General features: G+C 42.1%; 2 protein-coding genes across 2 annotated transcripts; one reads left to right on the plus strand and one right to left on the minus strand.

Moving 5' to 3' along the window:
- Window positions 1-7,582, plus strand: gipc3 (GIPC PDZ domain containing family, member 3; the record flags this gene model as incomplete). The annotated part of the gene is made up of 6 exons (XM_084436134.1): window positions 1-276; window positions 3,062-3,247; window positions 3,514-3,694; window positions 6,146-6,255; window positions 6,852-6,933; window positions 7,431-7,582. 6 exons carry the CDS (start codon window positions 1-3, stop codon window positions 7,580-7,582), a joined length of 987 nt encoding a protein of 328 aa, XP_084292260.1.
- Window positions 7,583-11,690: 4,108 nt separating this feature from the next.
- On the minus strand, window positions 11,691-15,993 carry tbxa2r (thromboxane A2 receptor; the record flags this gene model as incomplete). Its single annotated transcript, XM_084436135.1, has 2 exons — window positions 15,193-15,993; window positions 11,691-12,029 (listed from the first exon to the last, which is right to left on the minus strand). The coding sequence occupies exons 1-2, from the start codon at window positions 15,988-15,990 to the stop codon at window positions 11,691-11,693; spliced, it is 1,137 nt and encodes a 378-aa protein (XP_084292261.1). The 5' UTR covers window positions 15,991-15,993.
- Between the last annotated feature and the right edge of the window lie 5,363 nt (window positions 15,994-21,356).

Raw genomic sequence — 21,356 nt, forward strand, 5'->3', positions numbered from 1 at the left:
ATGCAGAACGGGGAGGCTATGAGCCCGCAGGAGCAGGATCCCACAGCTCCGGGGACCATGGATGAGGAGAAGAACCAGGAGGGTGTGGTGCCCTCTGCCCCACCGCTGCCCCCCTCTTCACCACCTCCACCTGGGCCACCGGAGTACCCGAGACCCAGGCTTGTCTTCCACACCCAGTTGGCCCACGGGAGCCCCACAGGTCGCATCCATGGATTTACCAATGTCAAGGAGCTGTATGCCAAGATCGCTGAGGTGTTTAATATCTCCCCCTCGGAGGTAAGAGAAGCTCAAGTGTTTGTTGGTGATTTTAGCTGGTTGGTTTGGTTATCATAGAGCCTATAGTTGGCCATAGTTGTGACATTGTGAAAATAGGCCCAGTGTAGGTTACATGGATATCTATTTCTGATTAAACACCCATCTGAAAAAGGTGAAAGGTTTCAAGTTAGTCTTGTTTCCATGTTGTGATTTTAGAACATTTGCACTGGATACCTTTCACAAGACTTGGTGATAATTAAATAATGTGTGTACTTTTGATAAAATATAATTGATGGAATAGGTACGTATGCTATGAAATATAATGGCATTGAAGATCAGAAGTCACAGTACAGCAACATTATAGGAAAGAAATCCATCTAGCTATCTAAAAAAAACATTGACAATTCAAATGTCACGATTTTACAAATGACAAATATCTAAGTTAGTTTTTAACCAAGCCTTCATATTACCTGTGCATGTGTGCTTCTGTGAAAAAATCACCCATAATTGGTCCAGGACTCTCTAATAATGTTGTAGCAGGCACCTGGAGAGGATGTTGTCCTTGAGAGAAATCCACAGATCTGGCCTCCTGAACCATTAGTGGGTCATGGCTGGGCACACAGCATGCTGCTGCCGTCTCAATGTCAGCATACAGCTCCCAGCCAGAGGCCATCTGAGCTAGAGGGGACAGTGTTATCGAATAGAGAGACCCATTGTTAGCTCTTTACCAGTGGGATATAATGTTTTGAAAAGGCTTCATATAGAAAACATGTGGAGAGAGTATAATGTGTTAATTACTGTGAAATGATTACGTTATAATTGTTAAACTGATTCAGGGTCTGTCTATAGATGTCTGTGCATCAGTGTAAATGACTGTCTAAAATCATCGCATGCATGTAGAACTTGGTGGGGGGGGGGGGGGGGTTAGGGGAAGGGGAAGTTAGGGGAAGACTTCCATTGTAGCCTTGAAAACTGCAACTAGCTCAATACCGGAACAATCAGTGAAATTATGGTCTCTATGTTTCAGGTTCATGGTAGACAGACCAGAAACAGCGCTAAATGTCCAAAATAGCTCACTACCCCTTCAAGTAGACCTCGATGTAGTATGACAGAGCTATCAGTTGCTACAATATAAGGTAGATATTGCAAATCATAGAACGTTATCTGTTATAGAACTCCCTATATTGTCAGCACTGCTTGATTTCAAGGTTCATGACTGATGGGTAGATTGATATGAATGAATGAATGAATGAATGAATGAATGAATGAATGAATGAATGAATGAATGAATGCAAACCCTTTATGTGACCTTGAGTAGTTTATGGGGGTAGCCACTATCTTGGTGGTGTTTGTCTCATTAGCATATTGGCATGTACAGTATATCAGTGTCCAGTGAGGACAAGGTCAGGTATATTGATATTGATAGCATGACTGACTCTTCACATGAGTGGGAACACAATCATATTGTCCTTGGAGTCAGTAGGGCACAACCCTAGTCCAGTACCCCTACACGGAACAGAACATTTGGATTAGATAGATTTATGACTGTCCTTGAACTAAAGTCAAGGACATCTGGCTAGAAATCGAGGCAAAAAGGATGACTTATGTGCCATTGTGAGAGATTACATGAGGACAGACATGGCAACTCCTACATCTACTAAGAGGGCAAAGTTTAATTTACACATGTGATTCAATTCACTCCCATTTAGTGGTTGATGGCCATGATCAATGCAGGAATCCTCATTGACGAAATTTTGAATTTTAGATGCCATATTGATGGCCTATCGAAAAACGATCTAAATAGGTTGGCTTATTTTTCAAGCTGAGACACTTTATCCCACTCTCTTCATCTCTCATCCTCTACAAAACCTTATTTGAACCTCACATAAACTACTGTAACGTTATATGGTGTAATGTGATGTTTGCTGGTATTGTCTTGTCTGTTAAATACCTGTTCTGTCTGTTATACACCTGTTTGTTTGATTATTGTTTGTACCCAACGTTTAACCAGCTAACTGCTTAAACACTGCTATGTTGGTCATGAGATAGGGACCCCTATTACAAGCTCTAATTAGCATTCTTGGGGTGACCTCTTTGCACATCTTACAATAATGTATTATGTCCTTACATTGTAATGATGATGATGATGATGATGATGATGATGATGATGATGATGATGATATGTGCTAAAGACCTAAAGAAAGAAGGAAAAGAGCTGGTAACCCAATAAGCTGGTAAGCACAATAACCCACTATGAGCAGAACTTTACAGCAACCTCTGCATATGAGTTGATCACAAAATGGCCCCAAGATTCTCTAAATGAAATAAAAGGAACCACACTGACCTCTGCTGTTACAATTGTGCATTGCACACCAAGAAGAGGACACCCTCCCTCTCCTTTCACACATAGTACTAGTTGACTTTATTTTTATGTATTTATCTTTGATTTGCTGTTCTCATGTAATGTATGTATTGTTCTGTGTTGACCGTGTGTATTTCTGTTTGTTTGTATGTATTTATTTTTGCTGCGGCCTCTTGGCCAGGTCATCATTGAAAATGAGAAGTAGTTCTCAATTGATTCTATCTGGTTAAATAAAGGTCAAATAAATAAAATAAAACACCTGTTACTGTAAGCTTATGTATGTGCCCATATCACATTTTTTATTAATATTTGTGTGTGAGTCCTGTGGTGTCAGTATTCTTTAATATGTCAATACTGTGTGTGTCATAGCACAGCAGAAATGCCATGCATAACCAACACCTGTGAACATCTAGAAATTTGTTCTCCATGTATATGTTTCCATAGATCCTCTTCTGCACCCTGAACTCCCACAAGGTGGACATGCAGAAGCTCCTCGGGGGGCAGATAGGCCTGGAGGACTTCATCTTTGCCCATGTGAGGGGGGAGACCAAGGAGGTTGAGGTCACCAAGACAGAGGATGCCCTGGGACTCACCATAACAGACAACGGAGCTGGATATGCTTTCATTAAGGTGGGTCACCACAGAAAAAAAAAATCATGCACTTTAATCTTTACAATGATGTACTCACAGTATATAATACAATACAAAATGCAATACAATACAACAACATGATCATATGCTTTCTTTCTTTCTTTCTTTCTTTCTTTCTTTCTTTCTTTCTTTCTTTATTTTTTCTTTCTTTCTTTCTTTCTTTCTTTCTTTCTTTCTTTCTTTCTTTCTTTCTTTCTTTCTTTTTTCTTTCTTTCTTTCTTTCTTTCTTTCTTTCTTTTCTACAGAGGATAAAGGAGGGTAGTACCATTGATCAGCTGAAGACTGTGTGCGTGGGCGACCACATCGAGGCCATCAATGACCAGAGCATCGTAGGGTGTCGACACTATGAGGTGGCTAAGATGCTAAAAGAACAAGCAAGGGGAACACCTTTCACTCTGCGCCTAGTGGGACCCAAGAAAGCCTTTGGTGAGTTACACTTATTTAGTAAGGTGCAGTGATAAACACACCCTACAAAGATCATGTAATCTCAAACTAGACACGACCTGACTGAGGTTATCTCATAACCTCAGGCTTGTCTGGTTTGAGACAACATAATCTTTAATTGAACTGTTCAGAAAAGGCTCCCTCCTCTGGCCATAAAGCTGAACAACCCTAAAAAGTGATCGATTGGCTTTTAGTAGAGGAAGCATCACAAAAATGTGTTACAGTTCAATGATGAAATCTTGGCCAATTACTGTTTTGTGACAGGCTGAACAATAGCAGGGGAATCTGTGTTTATGGTTTCATTGTTCATGTAATGTATGAATTGTTACTGTGTTAATGTATTTTTGCTGTAATGTTTGTTGTGTGTGGCCCCAGGAAGACTAGCCATTGAGCCATTGTTTGCCATGGCATTAGCTAATTGGGATCCTTTAAATAAACAAATAAACAAAATTTCTGGGCTGAAACAAAAGCTTACACACCTTACAAGTGCAACTATACTCACTTATTTGTGGAAGAACGAAATCAATTTCAGTGGTTCAGAGAGCTGCCAGGAATCGCACACACACACACACACACACACACACACACACACACACACACACACACACACACACACACACACACACACACACACACACACACACACACACAGACACACACACACACAGACACACACATGGTTGTGCTACTTGTGAACCTCTTGAAACCTGATGTTAGCTCCCACACCCTTTGTTGATCCCACTCGATGTTATCTTGCGTTCATCAGTCTTCATTAGTCTTTTGGTTGTCAGGGTCAGGGAACACTTGAGCAAAGCCTCGGCCAATGCAAAGGTGCAATAATAACCCCAGCAACCTTCTCCCTTGTATGTGACTATTGCCTTTATTTGCATGGGAAAATGTTTAAGAATTTGTACGGACACACTAAAATGCTGAGCGTTTGAACTCACTGCCAATATTTACAGCCTGCCTGGGGGGCCAAAAACATTCCTGTCATTAAACACGCTCATCCTTGACTTCTCACCAGCCGAATGAGTTTGAGCTGCCAGGAACCGGAAGCTCCCTCTTACAACCCACCCAAACAAGAGTCACTCCTACTACAATACAACACGCTGTCAGCACTGAACTAAATGTTCCTGAGAGAACTAGAAAAACACATATGTACTTCCTCCATTACTGTAAGCGGGGTGAATAAGGCCATATTGACAGTATCTCATTCTTTCACAAGGAAGGAAGGAAAACCAGACGGCCTCTTGTGGAAAATGGCTTCTTCAGGACAAATTAGACAGGGGCGGGTTGGAGCCAATACCTGAGGGCGATAAATAGTCTTTTCCTTATCGAGCAGCAATCTAGACATAGACAGCAATCTAGCCCCACATCTCATGTACTCACTTCCCATGGATAATCAGCATCACTTAAGTCTGATGGTGTGGATATTATCTTCTGCTCTTGTAGTAGAAATAGCTAAATGTGGTTGAAATAAGTTAGCTACTCTAGTTATTTCACTACAGTAGATGCCAACTGCCAAATGTAGAGACATTTTTGAGGTCATGAAATTGAAGTTGCAAAATACATTGCAAAGTTAGTTAAATTACCTGGAACAGCTGGCAAACTAGGCAGAAACGCATGCACACTGAATGAACCTGTCAGCCAATATCTTACTCTATCTACAGGTAAGACAGTAAAGGCTGTTAATAATTGAAAGGCCTTTTTAACCAATTGGATATTTGAAAAATATTGGATTACATTTCATGCTTAGAATGGTTGGAATTACAAGAATGGAATTACCCTTTTCAATGCACACTGCTGAGTTTGACAGACTGCTGGTCGCATAGTCTATGACAGAGAAAACCATGCTGATTATCTGTACCTCTTTTCGGTTGGCTCACAATTATAATAGGGGATATTGTGGCCAAGGGTTGAATCAAATTAAAAGCTCTATAAAGTTTGCAGTTATTGGCCACCTTTGGGGATTCATTCTCATTCGACCTGTTGATTTAGGTCTCATACACATCTGGTGAACACTTTCATCTCTCTCTATGGAAAATATTACTTATAAAACCATAACAAAACAATCCATTGTATTTGCTCTGTTTGGTTGACCTGGGCCAAACAGGAAAGTCCTACTCAGACAATAATTTCCACATTCATTCAAATGACTGGAACAGGACTACTCACTAGGCCATTTCTCATAACTTATGTCACAACATCTGCACGAATGCCGTACTGATAGAGTGCAGACTTAATGTTGTGCATTGTGTGAGCCCCCTCCACCACACCTAGTACCGAGGATTTCCTTTGGTCTGATATTTTGAGCTCACAGAAAGATGTGTGAGATTGAGCTGTCGGTGCTCTAAAGCAGTATTTGTCCTGTGTGTGTTTGTGTGTGTTTGTGTTTGTTTGTGTTCGTGTGTGTTTGTGTTTGTGTGTGTGCAGACATGATTGGCATGAGGACGAGGGCACCCAAGTCCAGCGAGGGTAAGATGGTGAACGGGAAGGAGACTCTGCGTCTGCGGTCCAAGGGATCTGCCACTGTTCAGGAAGTGGTGAGCTTCATTTCACACACTCCACTGGACATTGACCTGCACAGTGGCTCATCTGACCACCAGACCACACACACACACACACACACACACACACACACACACACATGCAGGCCAGCACACACACACACACACACACACACACATGCACGCTCATACAGTACTGTACACAAGCACGCACACAAGCATGCACGCACACACACATGCATTCACCCACACAAACAAACAAACACACACACACACACACACACATAGTTGTGCTACTTGTGAACCTCTTGAAACCCAATGTTAGCTCCCACACCCTTTGTTGATCCCACTCGATGTTATCGTGCGTTCATCAGTCTTCATTAGTCTTTTGGTTGTCAGGGTCAGGGAACACTTGAGCAAAGCCTCGGCCAGTGCAAAGGTGCAATAATAACCCCAGCAACCTTCTCCCTTGTATGTGACTATTGCCTTTATTTGCATGGGAAAATGTTTAAGAATTTGTACGGACACACTAAAATGCTGAGCGTTTGAACTCACTGCCAATATTTACAGCCTGCCTGGGGGGCCAAAAGCATTCCTGTCATTAAACACGCTCATCCTTGACTTCTCACCAGCCGAATGAGTTTGAAGAGAGGGCCACGAAGAAAGTGGATGACCTGCTGGAGAGTTACATGGGTATCAGAGACCTTGAGCTAGGTAAGAGACCATTCATTTAAAGGTTTCACACCAACAACAATATGAACTAGCTCATTTCCCATAATCAGACGGTTAAATGGATTAAAAGACCAATGTTACTATAAAATCTGGAATTACGCCAGTGTTGCTTTGTATCTTGTAACGACACATACTGTAACTACCTTCTGCTTCTTGCTCTAATTGAGGGTTTTTGGATGCCACTTAAGTCAGACATTTTTCTGGAGAGAAAATTAACTTGCTTCTAAATATAAACCTGGAAACATTTGCCAGAGATATTTGTGACAAGCCCTTGCAAACTCTGTTTAGTTTCTGAGTTAAATCACTCTCTCTCTCTTCTATCTGTCAGACTGCCGATATCCCATAAAACATGATAGAGAAAAACATGAACAAGGAACAGAAAATCATGACTCACGATTTAACAGTTTACCACATCCCTATACATGTACATACAGTGGACAGGATGTATTATGACTATTTCCCCCCACTCTTTCTGGCAGCTACCACCATTGTGGAGGCAGGCAAAGATAAGAAGAACCCTGATGACTTTGCTGAGGCCCTAGATTCAGTGTTGGGTGACTTTGCCTTTCCCGATGTGTTCCTGTTCGACGTGTGGGGAGCTATCGGTGATGTGAAGAATGGGAGGTTGTAGGGAGGTCTACTGCAAACCTTCACTCCCTTTCCGTGACGGCAATTAAGTACAGTTTTAACTCAATCGCTGCGGGCATCGTTTATGATAACATTGTGAATGTTTGCTTTGACATGCTATATAATGAGAATAGTACACAGCATATTAGGTGAAGACCCTAATGGTGCGTGTGGTGCTAGTTGTTCATGTTCACCACACAAGCATCATGTGATGGTACAGGAATGCAAACAGTGGAGGAAGTAATCAAAAATCCATCTCTGAAAGCAGGAAGTGAGATAAGAGGCTGTGTATTCCAGATTTGGAGGTTACAAGGACAAACAGCAAAGGGGAGAGGGCACATTTAGGCTACACCAGAAGTTCTACATTTTGATATAACACCAACACCCACAAACAATGCCGAGCAACCCAGACTGTGAACCTATGTACTTCTCCCCATACTGCATGGCTGCTCATTTAACTTTACTGATGCCATCTGCAGTCTCCCAGCAGTGACTCCCCCTGGAGAGCATTCCAAGCATTCCAACATCTCCATACTGCAAGTAAATGTCTAATGGAAACAACCACACATTTCCCCACAGAAACACACTTTACAGTTGTTAGTAGTATAAGTAATAGTAGTAGTAGTAATAGTAGTAGTAGTAGTAGTAGTAGTAGTAGTAGTAGTAGTAATAGTAGTAGTAGTAGTAGTAGTAGTAGTAATAGTAGTAATAGTAGTAGTAGTAGTAGTAGTAGTAGTAGTAGTAGTAGTAGTAATAGTAGTAGTAGTAGTAGTAGTAGTAGTAGTAGTAGTTCATTTCGGTCCTTTATAACAACTCTCCAAAATGAATACACATACAAACATACAAATAGCAATAAGACAAAACACAGAAACACAAATAAAAAATATAGACGGGAAAGGTGTAGGCTGAAGTTTTAGCTTATTATTTTACCCCATACAACTTATTCCACTAGGCAATAAAAAATGTATTCCAACCCTTTCACTACTATGGCTATACAAAGAACAAAAGAGACGGAAATACATAACGTTTCATACACAACCTTTCATACACAATACTGAAGATCAGTTTTATATTTGTTTACCACCTTGTTTTGAATTTTTTTTTTTTTACATTGCTCTACACATTCTTAGTTCCCGGGGACAACTATTCCACAAGTTTCCCCCATACATCTATTTTTTACATTTTTCATGCCCTAGTTCTTTTTTTGAACATACTATACCTATTCCCCTAAGTTCGTACTTGCTCTCTATAATTTCAAACTGCCTCTGAATACAGCTAGGAAGTCGATTGTTTTGTGCTTTGTACATTATCTGTGCAGTTTTAAGATCCACTAGATTACAGAATTTCAGAGCATGTAAATTAATAAATAGTGCATTGGTTGGTTCATAGTAATCCGCTCGATTGACAATTCTTATAGCTTTTTATAACATGAAATTGGATTAGTGTTGGTTTTGTGTTACCCTATACCTCCACACAGTAGGTAATGTAATGTATGGAACCTATGAGAGAATAATACAGTATATATAGTGATTTCTGATTCAAGATATCTTTAGTTTTATACAATATTGCAATGGTTTTAGACATTTTTGTTTTAACATTATTTATGTGTGGTTTCCAACATAAGTTATGATCAATTATTACAACCAGAAAGCTATCTGGCCCACAGACATTTTACTGCCAGGAAATGCATCATGCATACAGTATTTAACAATAACATTTAAAAACAACAACAATGTGACAATGTAGCCTAATATGGCAGAAAGACCATTAGAAAACACACTTGAAGCTTGAGCTCTTATCTTTTTCCTTCTCGTTGCCTGAGAAATGAAGGTCTTCATATTCTTCTGACATTAACTCTATCATGATCTTCCTTAGCTTTATAGTAAAAGGCCTTTGGTAAAGGGTCAATCATCAAATGATTTCTTCATCTGAAGTCTTCTACATTATCTTTATCTTTATCTATTTTCTATTATTATAAGTGGTATGTTTCAGGAGCTGAATGTAAATAGGGATTATACATATTTGTGTGCAAATGAAAAAAAACATACCCATTTTGAATCATAAATGTATAAATGTGTTGGTTTTAAAAGTTTGTTGAGTGTTTGTCACAATGACCTCATTGTTGTCGCTGTACTTGGAACACATTATTTTGTGGTAATTTTAGGATAGAAATATTGTTTGCTCCAAAGCTAATGAAGAACTACTCTATGAAGACCTGAAGATATAAGGTATATTTCATCTGTTCTGTATCTATCTATTTAAATTAGTAATAAAAACATTATAGGTAATCCTCTTAAGTCCTTGTGTGTGCACGGAGCACCTGTTTCAACTAACAGGGAAACAAATCTAAAGTAACTTATATCATGTAATCTCCAATAACACAACGTGAAGCAAACCTTTCCTTGATTGCACGCTTTTTTCATTTTGTGTTCAGTTTTATTTCCCTTGGAAGAGAAGAGCACATGCCATACATTTTACAATAATGCCAACTTCTACTGTATGTACACTGACAATACATCTATTTTACTGACAATACATCTATTTTATGTAGGTAAGACCATCTTCCAAATGAACATCCACACACTCTAGGCACATTTCTCTAAAACAGAAGCAAATCACGTGCAAAAGCTGTGCAACAATGCAATATACATGAAGTGATTTAACTGTAATGTTTAGCATATAATCCTTTAACAAATCATATCAAATAAATACTGTTTTCACACTTGAAAGTCTACCACTACCAATTGACATCTACACATTGGGTCAAGTATCCCATCATCCTAAAATAAATCTGTAATACTGCACTTACAAATTAAGAATATATCTTAGTGTGCTCAAATAACATTTAAACAATCATGTGTCCATAGTGATATCATTGGTCACAGTTGTTTTGTATGTGTTTTTACTCTTGTTTTAAACTGTAATAGGTGCAACTTTCACTACATAATTTGCCTTCAATACGTTGTGACCATGGCCTGATACAGTGTGATCTCAGCCAGAGTACATGGGAGTCAGATTCACTTTAAGGGGTGAGAACACACAGACATACAGGGAATACTACCTGTGAAATGAGAGCTGCTGAGCCAGTGGACGTGTTCGTGATGTTCCTGTCAGCGATACTGTATTGACGCTCATACTGTAAACGTTCCAGTTGAACATCTGCAGTGCATCAGGGGAGTGTATGCAAACACGTACACGGCAGAGTCACACACGTCTGGACACACACAGTAACTCACACACACAGATACAGACACACGCACACACTGAACAGACATGTGCACAAAGACAAACATCTGGACACATTCACTCATACACACACTAACTCACACACACATACACACACACACTCAGCAGACATGTGCACGGAGACAAACATCTGTGCACGCACACACTCACATACACACACAGACACTTAACAGACACGTGCACAGAGACACACAGGTCACACAGGTCACACACAGATACACTCCTGCTCATTCCCAGACAGTTTTTAGCATGGTAGCTGACCGGGTTTGTATTCTTGGGGAACATAACGATGAGTCCAAGAGCTGTTTGGTACTGGAACAGTGACACTGCACTGAGTTCTGATTCAGACCAGATGCTGCTGTCAAATACTGCTTACATCTTCTAAACACACTAACGGCACAATATCAGCACACAAGACAGTGTGAAAAATTGACTGAATACCTCATGTCCATAATCACGAACATAACTGCCACCAGGAACATACTTTTATCCTAACCCATTTATAGTCATTGAGTGATACATTTTCAGCATGGGTGGCTTCAGTGGGAGTCAGTGTAAGCACTACTAATGAGCTATCGCAAAACACAGGCTGGGCTTGGTGCTAAAATAAACATGAAGAAGTTGTAAGGACGTAAACTCCAGCGGCCACAAAGCCTTTATCAGTGGAACTGTTTTACAAAGCATACAATTTCTGCGGCCGACATTTTCATTCATTTTCACTATTGCAAAGTGTCATTCTCCTTGTGTCAATAAAATCTGAAAATCCAAAGAGTAGCATGCCCCTCTCCTTATACCAACATGTCAACAACCAAACTAACTAAATGTACTGCCCCAAAGCCATTGAGGCCAGGCCGCATCTAACCCAGTCATGGTGAGGGGGGCGGGGCCTTCACAGGATGGAGCGTGTGCTCGGCTTGGCTGTCCCCTCCCCCTCCCGCTCCCCCTCCCGCTCCCCTGGGCTCCAGGCCTCCCGCAAGGGAGGCGCGGGTGAGCCTGCGGAGGGTGCCGGAGATGGAGGGGTACATGGACATGATGGAGCCCCGGGACCAGTCCATGCGGGGGTAGACACGCTTGAGGACGGCGCGGCGGAACAGGATGTAGACCCAGGGGTCTAGGATCTGGTTCCAGGTCGCAAAGCGGAGCCAGAGGAGGAGGTAGCGAATCTGGAGTCGACTCCTCGAAAGCACAGTCTGCGCAATAAACACCTGTGGAGCAGAGGGGGTGGGGGGGGGGGGGAGTAGTAGAGAGAGAGAGAGAGTTAGAGAGAGAGAGAGAGAGAGATAAGGAGAGTCCGAAAAAGATAGAGACCATGAAGTGAAAGTAAAACACAATAAAAAAGAGGAGAGAGAGAGGAAGAGAAAAACAGAAGGAGAGAGAGCCAAAGAGAGAGAAGACAAGACAAACAGGTTAGGGAGATGTCAGCAGATCAAATGCACACATTGGGAGAACAACAGCTTGAGCCCACACAGACACTCTCTCTCTCTTTCTCTCTCTATCTCTTACACACACACACACACATATATATATACACACACACACGCACACACTCAAACACATATGTTAAACACATGCGCATGCACACATGCATACACACACACACACACACACACACACACACACACACGCGCACACACACACACACACACACACACACACACACACACACACACACACACACACACACACACACACACACACACACACACACACACACACAAACAAATGGAGATGAACAGATGTCTGTGTTATCACCCACCCAGGGAGTACATGGCTTGGTTAAGTTGGCCTGTGTCTCTGTGGTCCCGGCCCAAGCACACCGTGAATCACACACAGATCCCTCTCCTCTAGACAGGTGCGTGTGAGACATGCTTCAGGCCTCCCGGCCATCCAATTAGCATTAGCGCAGCATTCTGCTATGGGAGCGGAGGATGCTAGCTAACAAGCTCATCCCTTTAGGAATGTTTACCAGCCATTCACTTTTATTTCCAAACGCATCTCAGTTAAATGCTTTGTGTTAACTCACAGACTTAGATCTCAGCATTGCAGCCGGTGGCTAGTACTGTAGGCCTACCGTCTGAGGTGAAACAGATACATGCATTGATGACCATACCTTTGCATAGTGTCCACAATATTCACATTCACGTTATCTAGTCAATGCTTGTAGACAATGCGTGCAACGTGGATGATGTGTGATAATGACGATGGATGATAAGTAGTTTGATGAGAAGACTCCATGGTTAGCCCAGAGGCGCAAGAAGAGAGGAAAGATCCGCACACTGATATCTCCCGGTTCAATTTATTAAAAATATGCAACATTTCGACCCTGAGGTCTTCATCAGGCAACTTTGAAGTTGCCTGATGAAGACCTAAGGGTCGAAAAGTTGCATATTTTCAATAAAGTGAACCGGGAGATGTCAGTGTGCGGATCTTTCCTCTCTTCTCACGTATGTACTCTAAGATCCAGCACCCGGTCTACTAAGGTTGGATGTGCGCACAGCTCTTTTGCATTTAGTCCAGAGGCGCAGCCCGCACTGAAGCAGGTGAATGGGCGGATCCTAGCGTGAGCTGAAGCCGCTTTTGTGAATGGTTTATCAGCTTCATGGAATAAACACAAACCATGTGAGGGGGCGTTGTCTGGACTGGGCATGCTCCAGATCAAGTGGCCGATGTCTGGACTGGGCATGCTCCAGATCAAGTGGCCGATGTCTGGACTGGGCATGCTCCAGATCAAGTGGCCGATGTCTGGACTGGGCATGCTCCAGATCAAGTTCTTATGGGTAAATGTAGTGTACACACTGCTAGAGCTCTGTAGCCATGGTCACGGGAATTTCAGTTTCAAGGTTTAGTTTCAAAGCCAGACAGCCACAGCCCCAAGCAGTTATGATATTGAAAGGTAAGGTAAGCGATGATGATGGGGGGCGCTATTTTGTAATTTCATATTTTTTACTCGCCTTAGTCTTGACCCCCGCACCAGGGTGTATATCCAGGGGTCACATATCTGATTGCAGGTGGCCAGACGGAGGAACAATAGCATGGCATGTGTCTCTACAGGCTCAGCGGACCCGCACTTCATCAGACTATAGATCTGGTCAGGACAGGCACACTGGGTTAACGCTGGACACAGGCTTACTGTACATACAGTAGTCTACGTTTGAAGTGTTTTAATTTAGCTTAGACACATACAGGTCATGTGGATACGCCCTGGAACAGGTGCCTAATTGACCAATGGTAACTCAACGATATACCTATAACATCTGGAAACAACAAACTACCCCCAAAATCGAAATCACAATCATAACAAGAAAAGTGTTGAAATAAAGATTTACTGAACATGAACAGAAGTACTGCTGGTATTATAAGTCCACCAGCTTTCTGCTTGAGAAGTCATTATGGGGCTTTGAGGTCCGCCAGATTAATGTAAATGCATTGCTACAGCGAAACGAGGCATATAAAAGTTGGCTTCCTGCTGGTTTAGACCAAGCCATGCGAAACTAACACATTGTCTGGGCCCTCAAAGTAAGCTGATAACATGGCTGCTTAGAAAAAGAGATGGGGGAGGGGGGAAAAACGGTGTGGCAGAGCTGCGTCACAAAAAATAGGTTTTTCAATGTCTTGTCGTCTTTGGAAATGCTTTCAAAATTAAACTGAGACAACAGGACAGGAGACGGAGGACCTAAAATGAAACAGAAGGCCAGAGAGGGAGTGAGGGTGGGTGGGTGTGGGGGCGGGGTGCACCGGATATCCCCCTCTGCGTCAGCCGGAGATGGTCCACTCTGACCGGCCTTATCACCAGGCAGCAGCACATAGCCCCCAACACACAGCTACAGTACACACTGGGCCAACTGCACTTCCTGGGCCAAACAGGAGGCAACACACACACACACACACACACACACACACACACACACACACTGCTTACCAAAGAACTGAGAGGGTTTTCTCAATTGAATTTGATAACTTTGATAAAGTCCCCCGTTGGGCACACTTAGAGAAATGAGTGTTTAATCCACTGAAGGGGAACCTCAGTGTGTGCAAACTGAAGTTTAAGTGTAAACGTGAAGGGGTTTTGGGACTGCTTAAATGAATAGGCTGCGAGATTTCCTTAGAACATGATATATATATATATATATATATATATATATATATATATATATATATATATATATATATATATCCTTCAGAAATAGGAAAATAGGAAAAAGAACACTGTGCATTGAATACAGCATCTCTGACAAGACCTCGGGATTTGGCCTATACTTATGGACACGTACTGTATTGTACTGTATGGCTGGATATGTGTTTGAGGTGAGTGTGTACTATAAGTCATGTGACCGGTGTGCCAGACGGGCGTAGTTCCACACCACTCACCAGTAAGGGGCACCAGCAGATGGAGGCAATCACCATGATGAGGATAAGCTGCACCATCATCTCCACCTCGTAATCGCGCCGGCGCTGCGTGCTGTCCTGGCCGCAGCACACCTTGACGAGCGTCACCACGCTGACCGTGTTCAGCAGGAAGGACACCCCTATGGACAGCAGTCCCACCATGGAGAACAGCAGGGAGAACGCCAGGTCGTTGCCCTCTGAGCTGATGTTGAAGAAGCACCAGGAGCCCGGCTTCTGCATGTGGTAGCTCCCCACGCCCACCAGGGGCAGCAGCGCTATGCCGCCGGCCAGCGCCCACACCATCACCACCACGGACGCTGCCCGGCTCTTGGACATCCTGGCGGAGAGGGCGAAGGGCCGATTGATGCCGACAAAGCGTTCCACCGCCATGGCCGCGCCCAGCAGTAGTGGGCACAGGCCGTAGAAGACCATGGACATGCCCATGAAGTTGCAGAAGTGGCAGTGGGGGTCCAGGCGGCGCCAGTTGAAGTTGGTGACATGGAAGGAGATCACGATGGAGCCGGTGACCAGCAGGCCCATGAAGTCCGTCACCACCAGGCCGCACAGGAAGATGAGGAAGGAGGAGCGCGAGCGGCTGTGGGTCCGATGGAAGGTCTTGAGGAGCACCACGAAGGCGATGAGGTTGGAGCTGAGTCCCAGCGCGGTGAAGACCGCCGAGAAGTAGGCGGAGGCGATGGTGTGGTTGTAATTGAAGGGAGGGCTGTTGATGGAGTAGCACGCGGAGGTCGTCTCGTTGGGGAGGCGGCCTGAGGCGTTCATGTTGGCTGGAGGAGGAGGGAGGATAGTTGATTTACCGACAACACTTCAGAGGGCAGAGAAGGAGATGGAGGAACTAGTCCATTTTGGGGTTTTGACAGTGTTCTCGCTTCATCCTGTGAAACAAAACAGAAATGTGGCTTGAGTTAAAGAAAGGCCTCAGTGGTGATCTCTGTTTATGCACGTGTTTACTGTAGAAAACAAGCACACTGGATTTTATAAACATTCAATTCAACAACTGGGCACATTATGCAAAACTGTTTAGTTACTGTATGATCTGGAACAGTTACACTGAACGCACCATAAAATCCTAACAAACACTGATGCTTTCAAATTAAAAACACATTTTTCCAGTTGAAAGTAGCTCCAAGCGATTTTATTTCTTTTTGAAGGGTTCTTGATGCAGACCATTTTTAAACTAAGAAAAACTAGCACACATGGTGAACAGCAGTGTGGATGCCTTGCATAGTGAGAATGATGAATCACACGCACCCACATAGCAACTTAGTAGGCTTATCTTTTCCTAGGAAATATAGTTACGTCACAAGAACAAACAGGAAATGCCTTGACGATGTCTCCATCAAACTAATCATAATTGTCCCCTATGACATGTATGGAATACATGGAAGATAGAAGGAAGGACATCTGTTCTACGACAGATGCTGGAACAGAAGGTAAAGAGTTCCAAGAGTGTAAGACAAGGTAGAAAATGAACGACGATAGTTGTTTCATGACTCAATACAAAAATGCTCGATCAAGTGTTTATGCTTTTCACATACACTGATATCTTGTGATGAATCTGTAATACACCAAAGAAATAAACAGGAAACAGACTCTGTACATGTTCTGTGATGCTACAGGGGAACTCACAGCAGGTTACGTGGAAATAAGAAGGTGCCCAAAGGGGTGTCCACACTGAAGACATCTTCATCAACAACGTCATTTCAATCTCTAACTACAGATCACTATCAGCCAATGAGATGCTGAACATCAAGAGGAACGAGATCAGGAGAGACAGAGAGAAAAGAAGAAGAGAGAGAAGGAGAGAGAAGGAGAGAGGGTCTCTTGCTTCTTCCATCCAATTCCCCCAGCTACAGTTGAATACACTGTACTGTACCTCCAACCCAATCGTTATCAGGACAGACTTCCCCAGTTCCTGGAATGTGTTGAGAGGTGACGAGGACAGGCGCCAGTCCTGAGTGCCTCCCTCAGCCACCAGCCACGCACTGGAGGCCAGGGAGCGCACCATTAGTTACAGGAGCATAATTACAGCCAATGAATCAATATCATAATCCTAGTTACAGTACTGTGCAAAAGTCTTAGGTTACCCAATAAAATTATGTTTAAAGCTATTTAAATGGGCAGCAAATGTTCATATGCTCGTAAAAACACTATGCCATTAGAATAAACACAAATAAACATTAATACAATAATAAAATTACTGTAAGTGTTCCATATGCTTCATGATTTTTTTTGCGTACTGCTTGTTGCCTTTCTGCAAGAATATATAATTCACTGCACTAACACTGTATGAATGAATTGATTGACCCATTGGTAGTATGAATTGATAGCTTATGTACATTTACTGTTCTGTAAATTGTTTGCTGTTTGCTGAATAAATGTCCCTGAGCATAAAACTCTAAGATGATTATGTTAACCTTTTTTAAAAATGCAGGGAATTTGACACTAATGGCTTATGTTTTTCCAATATCCGCTATAGAGCAACAAAACTCCATAAGCATCTGACCACGGCCTGGGACGGCAATATATCAACATGGGAAGATCACAGACCCAGGATTTGGACTGGCATAAAGCTCTCGACCTAATGAATCTAGCAATACCAAATGTGTCCTGCTTGCATGCACATGTGCGCACCCAGAGCCATAACATGCATTTAGGCGGAGGTCTATGCTCTCCAAGCACCATTTCTAGTTGTATTTTATGTCACAATAAGGAAGAGAAGAAAAGTGAATGATATATTGCATGGAAAATACACTGTCTACAATTTATTAGGAACACCTGTTCTTTTCAATGCACTTTCATTCAATATGAGTCACTGTTATTATAATATGAATAGAATATGATTCTTAACACTTCTATATGAATGAGGATGACACCATAATTTAATGATTTTGGACAATTAGAATGAACTGAATAATGCGTAGTGAAAATGTTATAGAGGGTTAACAATGGGCAAGGAAGATTCTGAAATAAATTTTACACAGCAAGTGCCTGAAGCTTTTTTTGAAGCAAAGGATACTAACAGGAATCACCACACCCATACTTACTTGTACTATGGTAAATGGACTGCACTTATATAGCGTCTTTATCCAAAGCGCTTTACAATGGCCTCTCATTCACACACCAATGGCGGTGTGTGAATGTGTGTCATGCTGGAATGACAAGGTGCTAGCCTGCTCATTGGGAGCAATTTGGGGTTAAGTGTCTTGCCCAAGGACACTTCGACATGTGAACAGGAGGAGCCGGGAACCGAGCCACCGAGCCTACGGTCATTGGACGACCCTCTCTACCTCCTGAGCCACAAAGCCGCCCCAAATATTATCTTTAGTTCATTTGAGGAACTGAGATATAACTGTCAATATAACTGTCAACGGGGACAGAAGACAAGGCTAACGACTGCTCAAATCGGCCTTCAGATTACACCAGAGACAGAGGAAATTTCTATTATCTTTATTTATTTATTTTAATATTATAGTTTATGGAATTTTGTATCTTTATCTTCTTTTTGTAGTGGTTTATCTTCCATCTTATTTCCCCTGCTTTTATGTTCATTGTATGTCTATTTTTATATAAAGCACTCTGCATGTAATTTCCCTGTTGCAAAGCATTTTATGTGCTATACAAATAAAGTAGCCTATTATTATTATTATTATTATTTATATTATTATTATTATTATTACAGCCTACTTTTTAAACTTTCTATTACCTCTGTGACAGACAAGAGACCAATGGGCATGACAGGTAATGGACACTATGACCTACCATACATATTACTAGTCTACTCTAATCCATTATCTACCAAAACAGGGACCATCTAATCTATGCTGTGAAATACTGACTATATAGCCTAACTAATAATTACTGTACCCACAATGCACCTAATGATATAATTGTAACAGGACAAGGACCAGACAAGGAAGATCGAACTCTTGGGAGTGAACTGTGGATTTGGAAAGTAGACGGGACCCTGAGTTGAATTGACTATACTTTAATTGAGACACAGAGTAGGCTTACAGTGGCGTGTTTTTGGTGTAGATGGCAATATGTAGCCCTATTTGCAATGGCGAAAATAGACTGTGGCCATATACTGTAGGTTCTGGTAAAGACTGATGGGCTTCATCTCGTTTGACAAACACACAGACACCGTTTTAATGTCGTGGGGGACAATAATTGTTAAGCATCATTGGAATAGTGTATTTTAATATAGCGCTTCAATCTGAAATATTGTTGAAAGAGAGAAAGGCTATGTTGTTTATAAATGAATACACATAGTATATAAAATAGGCTACAGGTCCAATGTATTAAAAGTGTGGAGGTGGAAGGTAATGTAAAGGGATAAAATATCACCTACCTTCAGAGCTTGGCGTCAATCCTCCACTCAGCATCTGCGCTAAGTTTTGTTTCCTCAGCTGACTACAGTGCGCGTGAGCGCATCAGCCGGTGGTGGTGTCACTATCAGACCCATTCTCCTGCCAGAAAGGTGGCTATGGGTGAGTATCCAGTGGGAACCCAGAAAACATGCAGCGGAAACTGAAACGAGACACAGAAGACCTATAGCCTATCTATGTCCATTCCAGTCCGCTATGACACGATTGCTCTCGATCCGGAGTCAAATGTTTTCTTCACTCCTCTTTTCGTCCCAGAAAAGGGGACGGGCCAGGAACCCTAAAAGGCAAATGTGTTCTGGGCTGAATACCACATGCCTGCCTGCCGAAGTTAAAAGCAGGCCTATTAATACCGTGTCTTCAGACATTTGACACACAAATATTTATCTAAAATGGAAATGAACTCCAGTTTCACCAATCACAGGCATCTATGACTTTAAGGGAACGGATTCTGCAATATCACAACATAAAACTAGAAGAAAAAAAAAGATTTTCTGAAGAAAATTTACATTTTCTGTGTACTTGCTGAAAGCAGTCATACTACGCTATTTATTTAGCTTCAGTAGTCCTAATTGAGTTGTTGCAAATAAGAAGGCTCCTGGCCCCCAGGCAGGTGAATTTCATAGACATCCACTACATCCACGTGTCTACACGGTTCTCATGGGGATTTTCAAGGTCCTACAGCATGAAAAGTTTAAATGGTAGACAGGTGAGAGTTTAGAGGTTTAATATGTTCGTCATCCTGATTAATTAAATAGTAAAATGTCCTCAATAGACGTCCACCATTTTTTTCTTTCAGTTGACCATCAAAAGTCTATGGTATCAAAGTAAAAAGTAATATTAGAAAAAGCATGTAAGGCTGCGCTGAATACAGTTTAGATGGTGATAATAGCTTCCATCCTTTGCCTATGCTAGATTTGATCTTAGGTCCTCTGACTTGCCGAAGCACTTGACCGCCTCTCATGACCGCCTCTCATGAACACAGGTACGCACTGAAAAACTAGCGCTGGTGAGCAGTATTTGTAGGCTGCTACTATGACTATCTATCAATGATGCCTTTGAAAGATACGGATAGCCTGAGGTACCCAGCCTAGCCTGAGGCACCAGATACTACCGGAGTCCTGATGATTAACAATGAGTATGTTAACAATGACGTCGTCACTTCTCTTTTCTCATTCCAGGAAGAAAAGGGGATAACCATCTATCTAGCTGTCTATCTACAGTAGCCTATCTATCATTCGACCTATCTTTCTTTCTCTCGGGCAGATCAACTGCTTGGCTTCCAGTTGAATACAGCTGTAATCTATTTCAGAGGGATCAACTGTTCTTCCTCAGACTTGCATCACTATGAGCGGCCATTTTGTGATGTCGTCTTCTGGGGTCAAACATCATACATACACCATTAATGGTTCAGGCATGCAGTAAAACTTACTGAGACTGCGAAGGTTCTGCCACCGGAAGAAGGGGAGAAGGGGGGTGAATGTTAATGAATGTCAATGTTCTGCATGATTTTGCTATGTTGTGTGTGATATAAAAATGTATGAACTATGATGTTGGGGGCAGATTGAGGTTGAGAACGGGGATTGAGAATTCATGATCAGAATCCAGATTCCAGACCTGCAGAACGCAAGACTGTGGACTTCAGATTTTTAGCTTCTCTCAAAAAACCTGTTGTATCTTAGCTTTATAGGAGTTCTTTTGTTTTCAATTGATTTTCTATCAAAAGTCTTTCTTCTGAAGTAA

The sequence above is a fragment of the Borostomias antarcticus genome, assembly GCF_949987555.1.
Source record: "Borostomias antarcticus genome assembly, chromosome: 3".
Classification (NCBI taxonomy): domain Eukaryota; kingdom Metazoa; phylum Chordata; class Actinopteri; order Stomiiformes; family Stomiidae; genus Borostomias; species Borostomias antarcticus.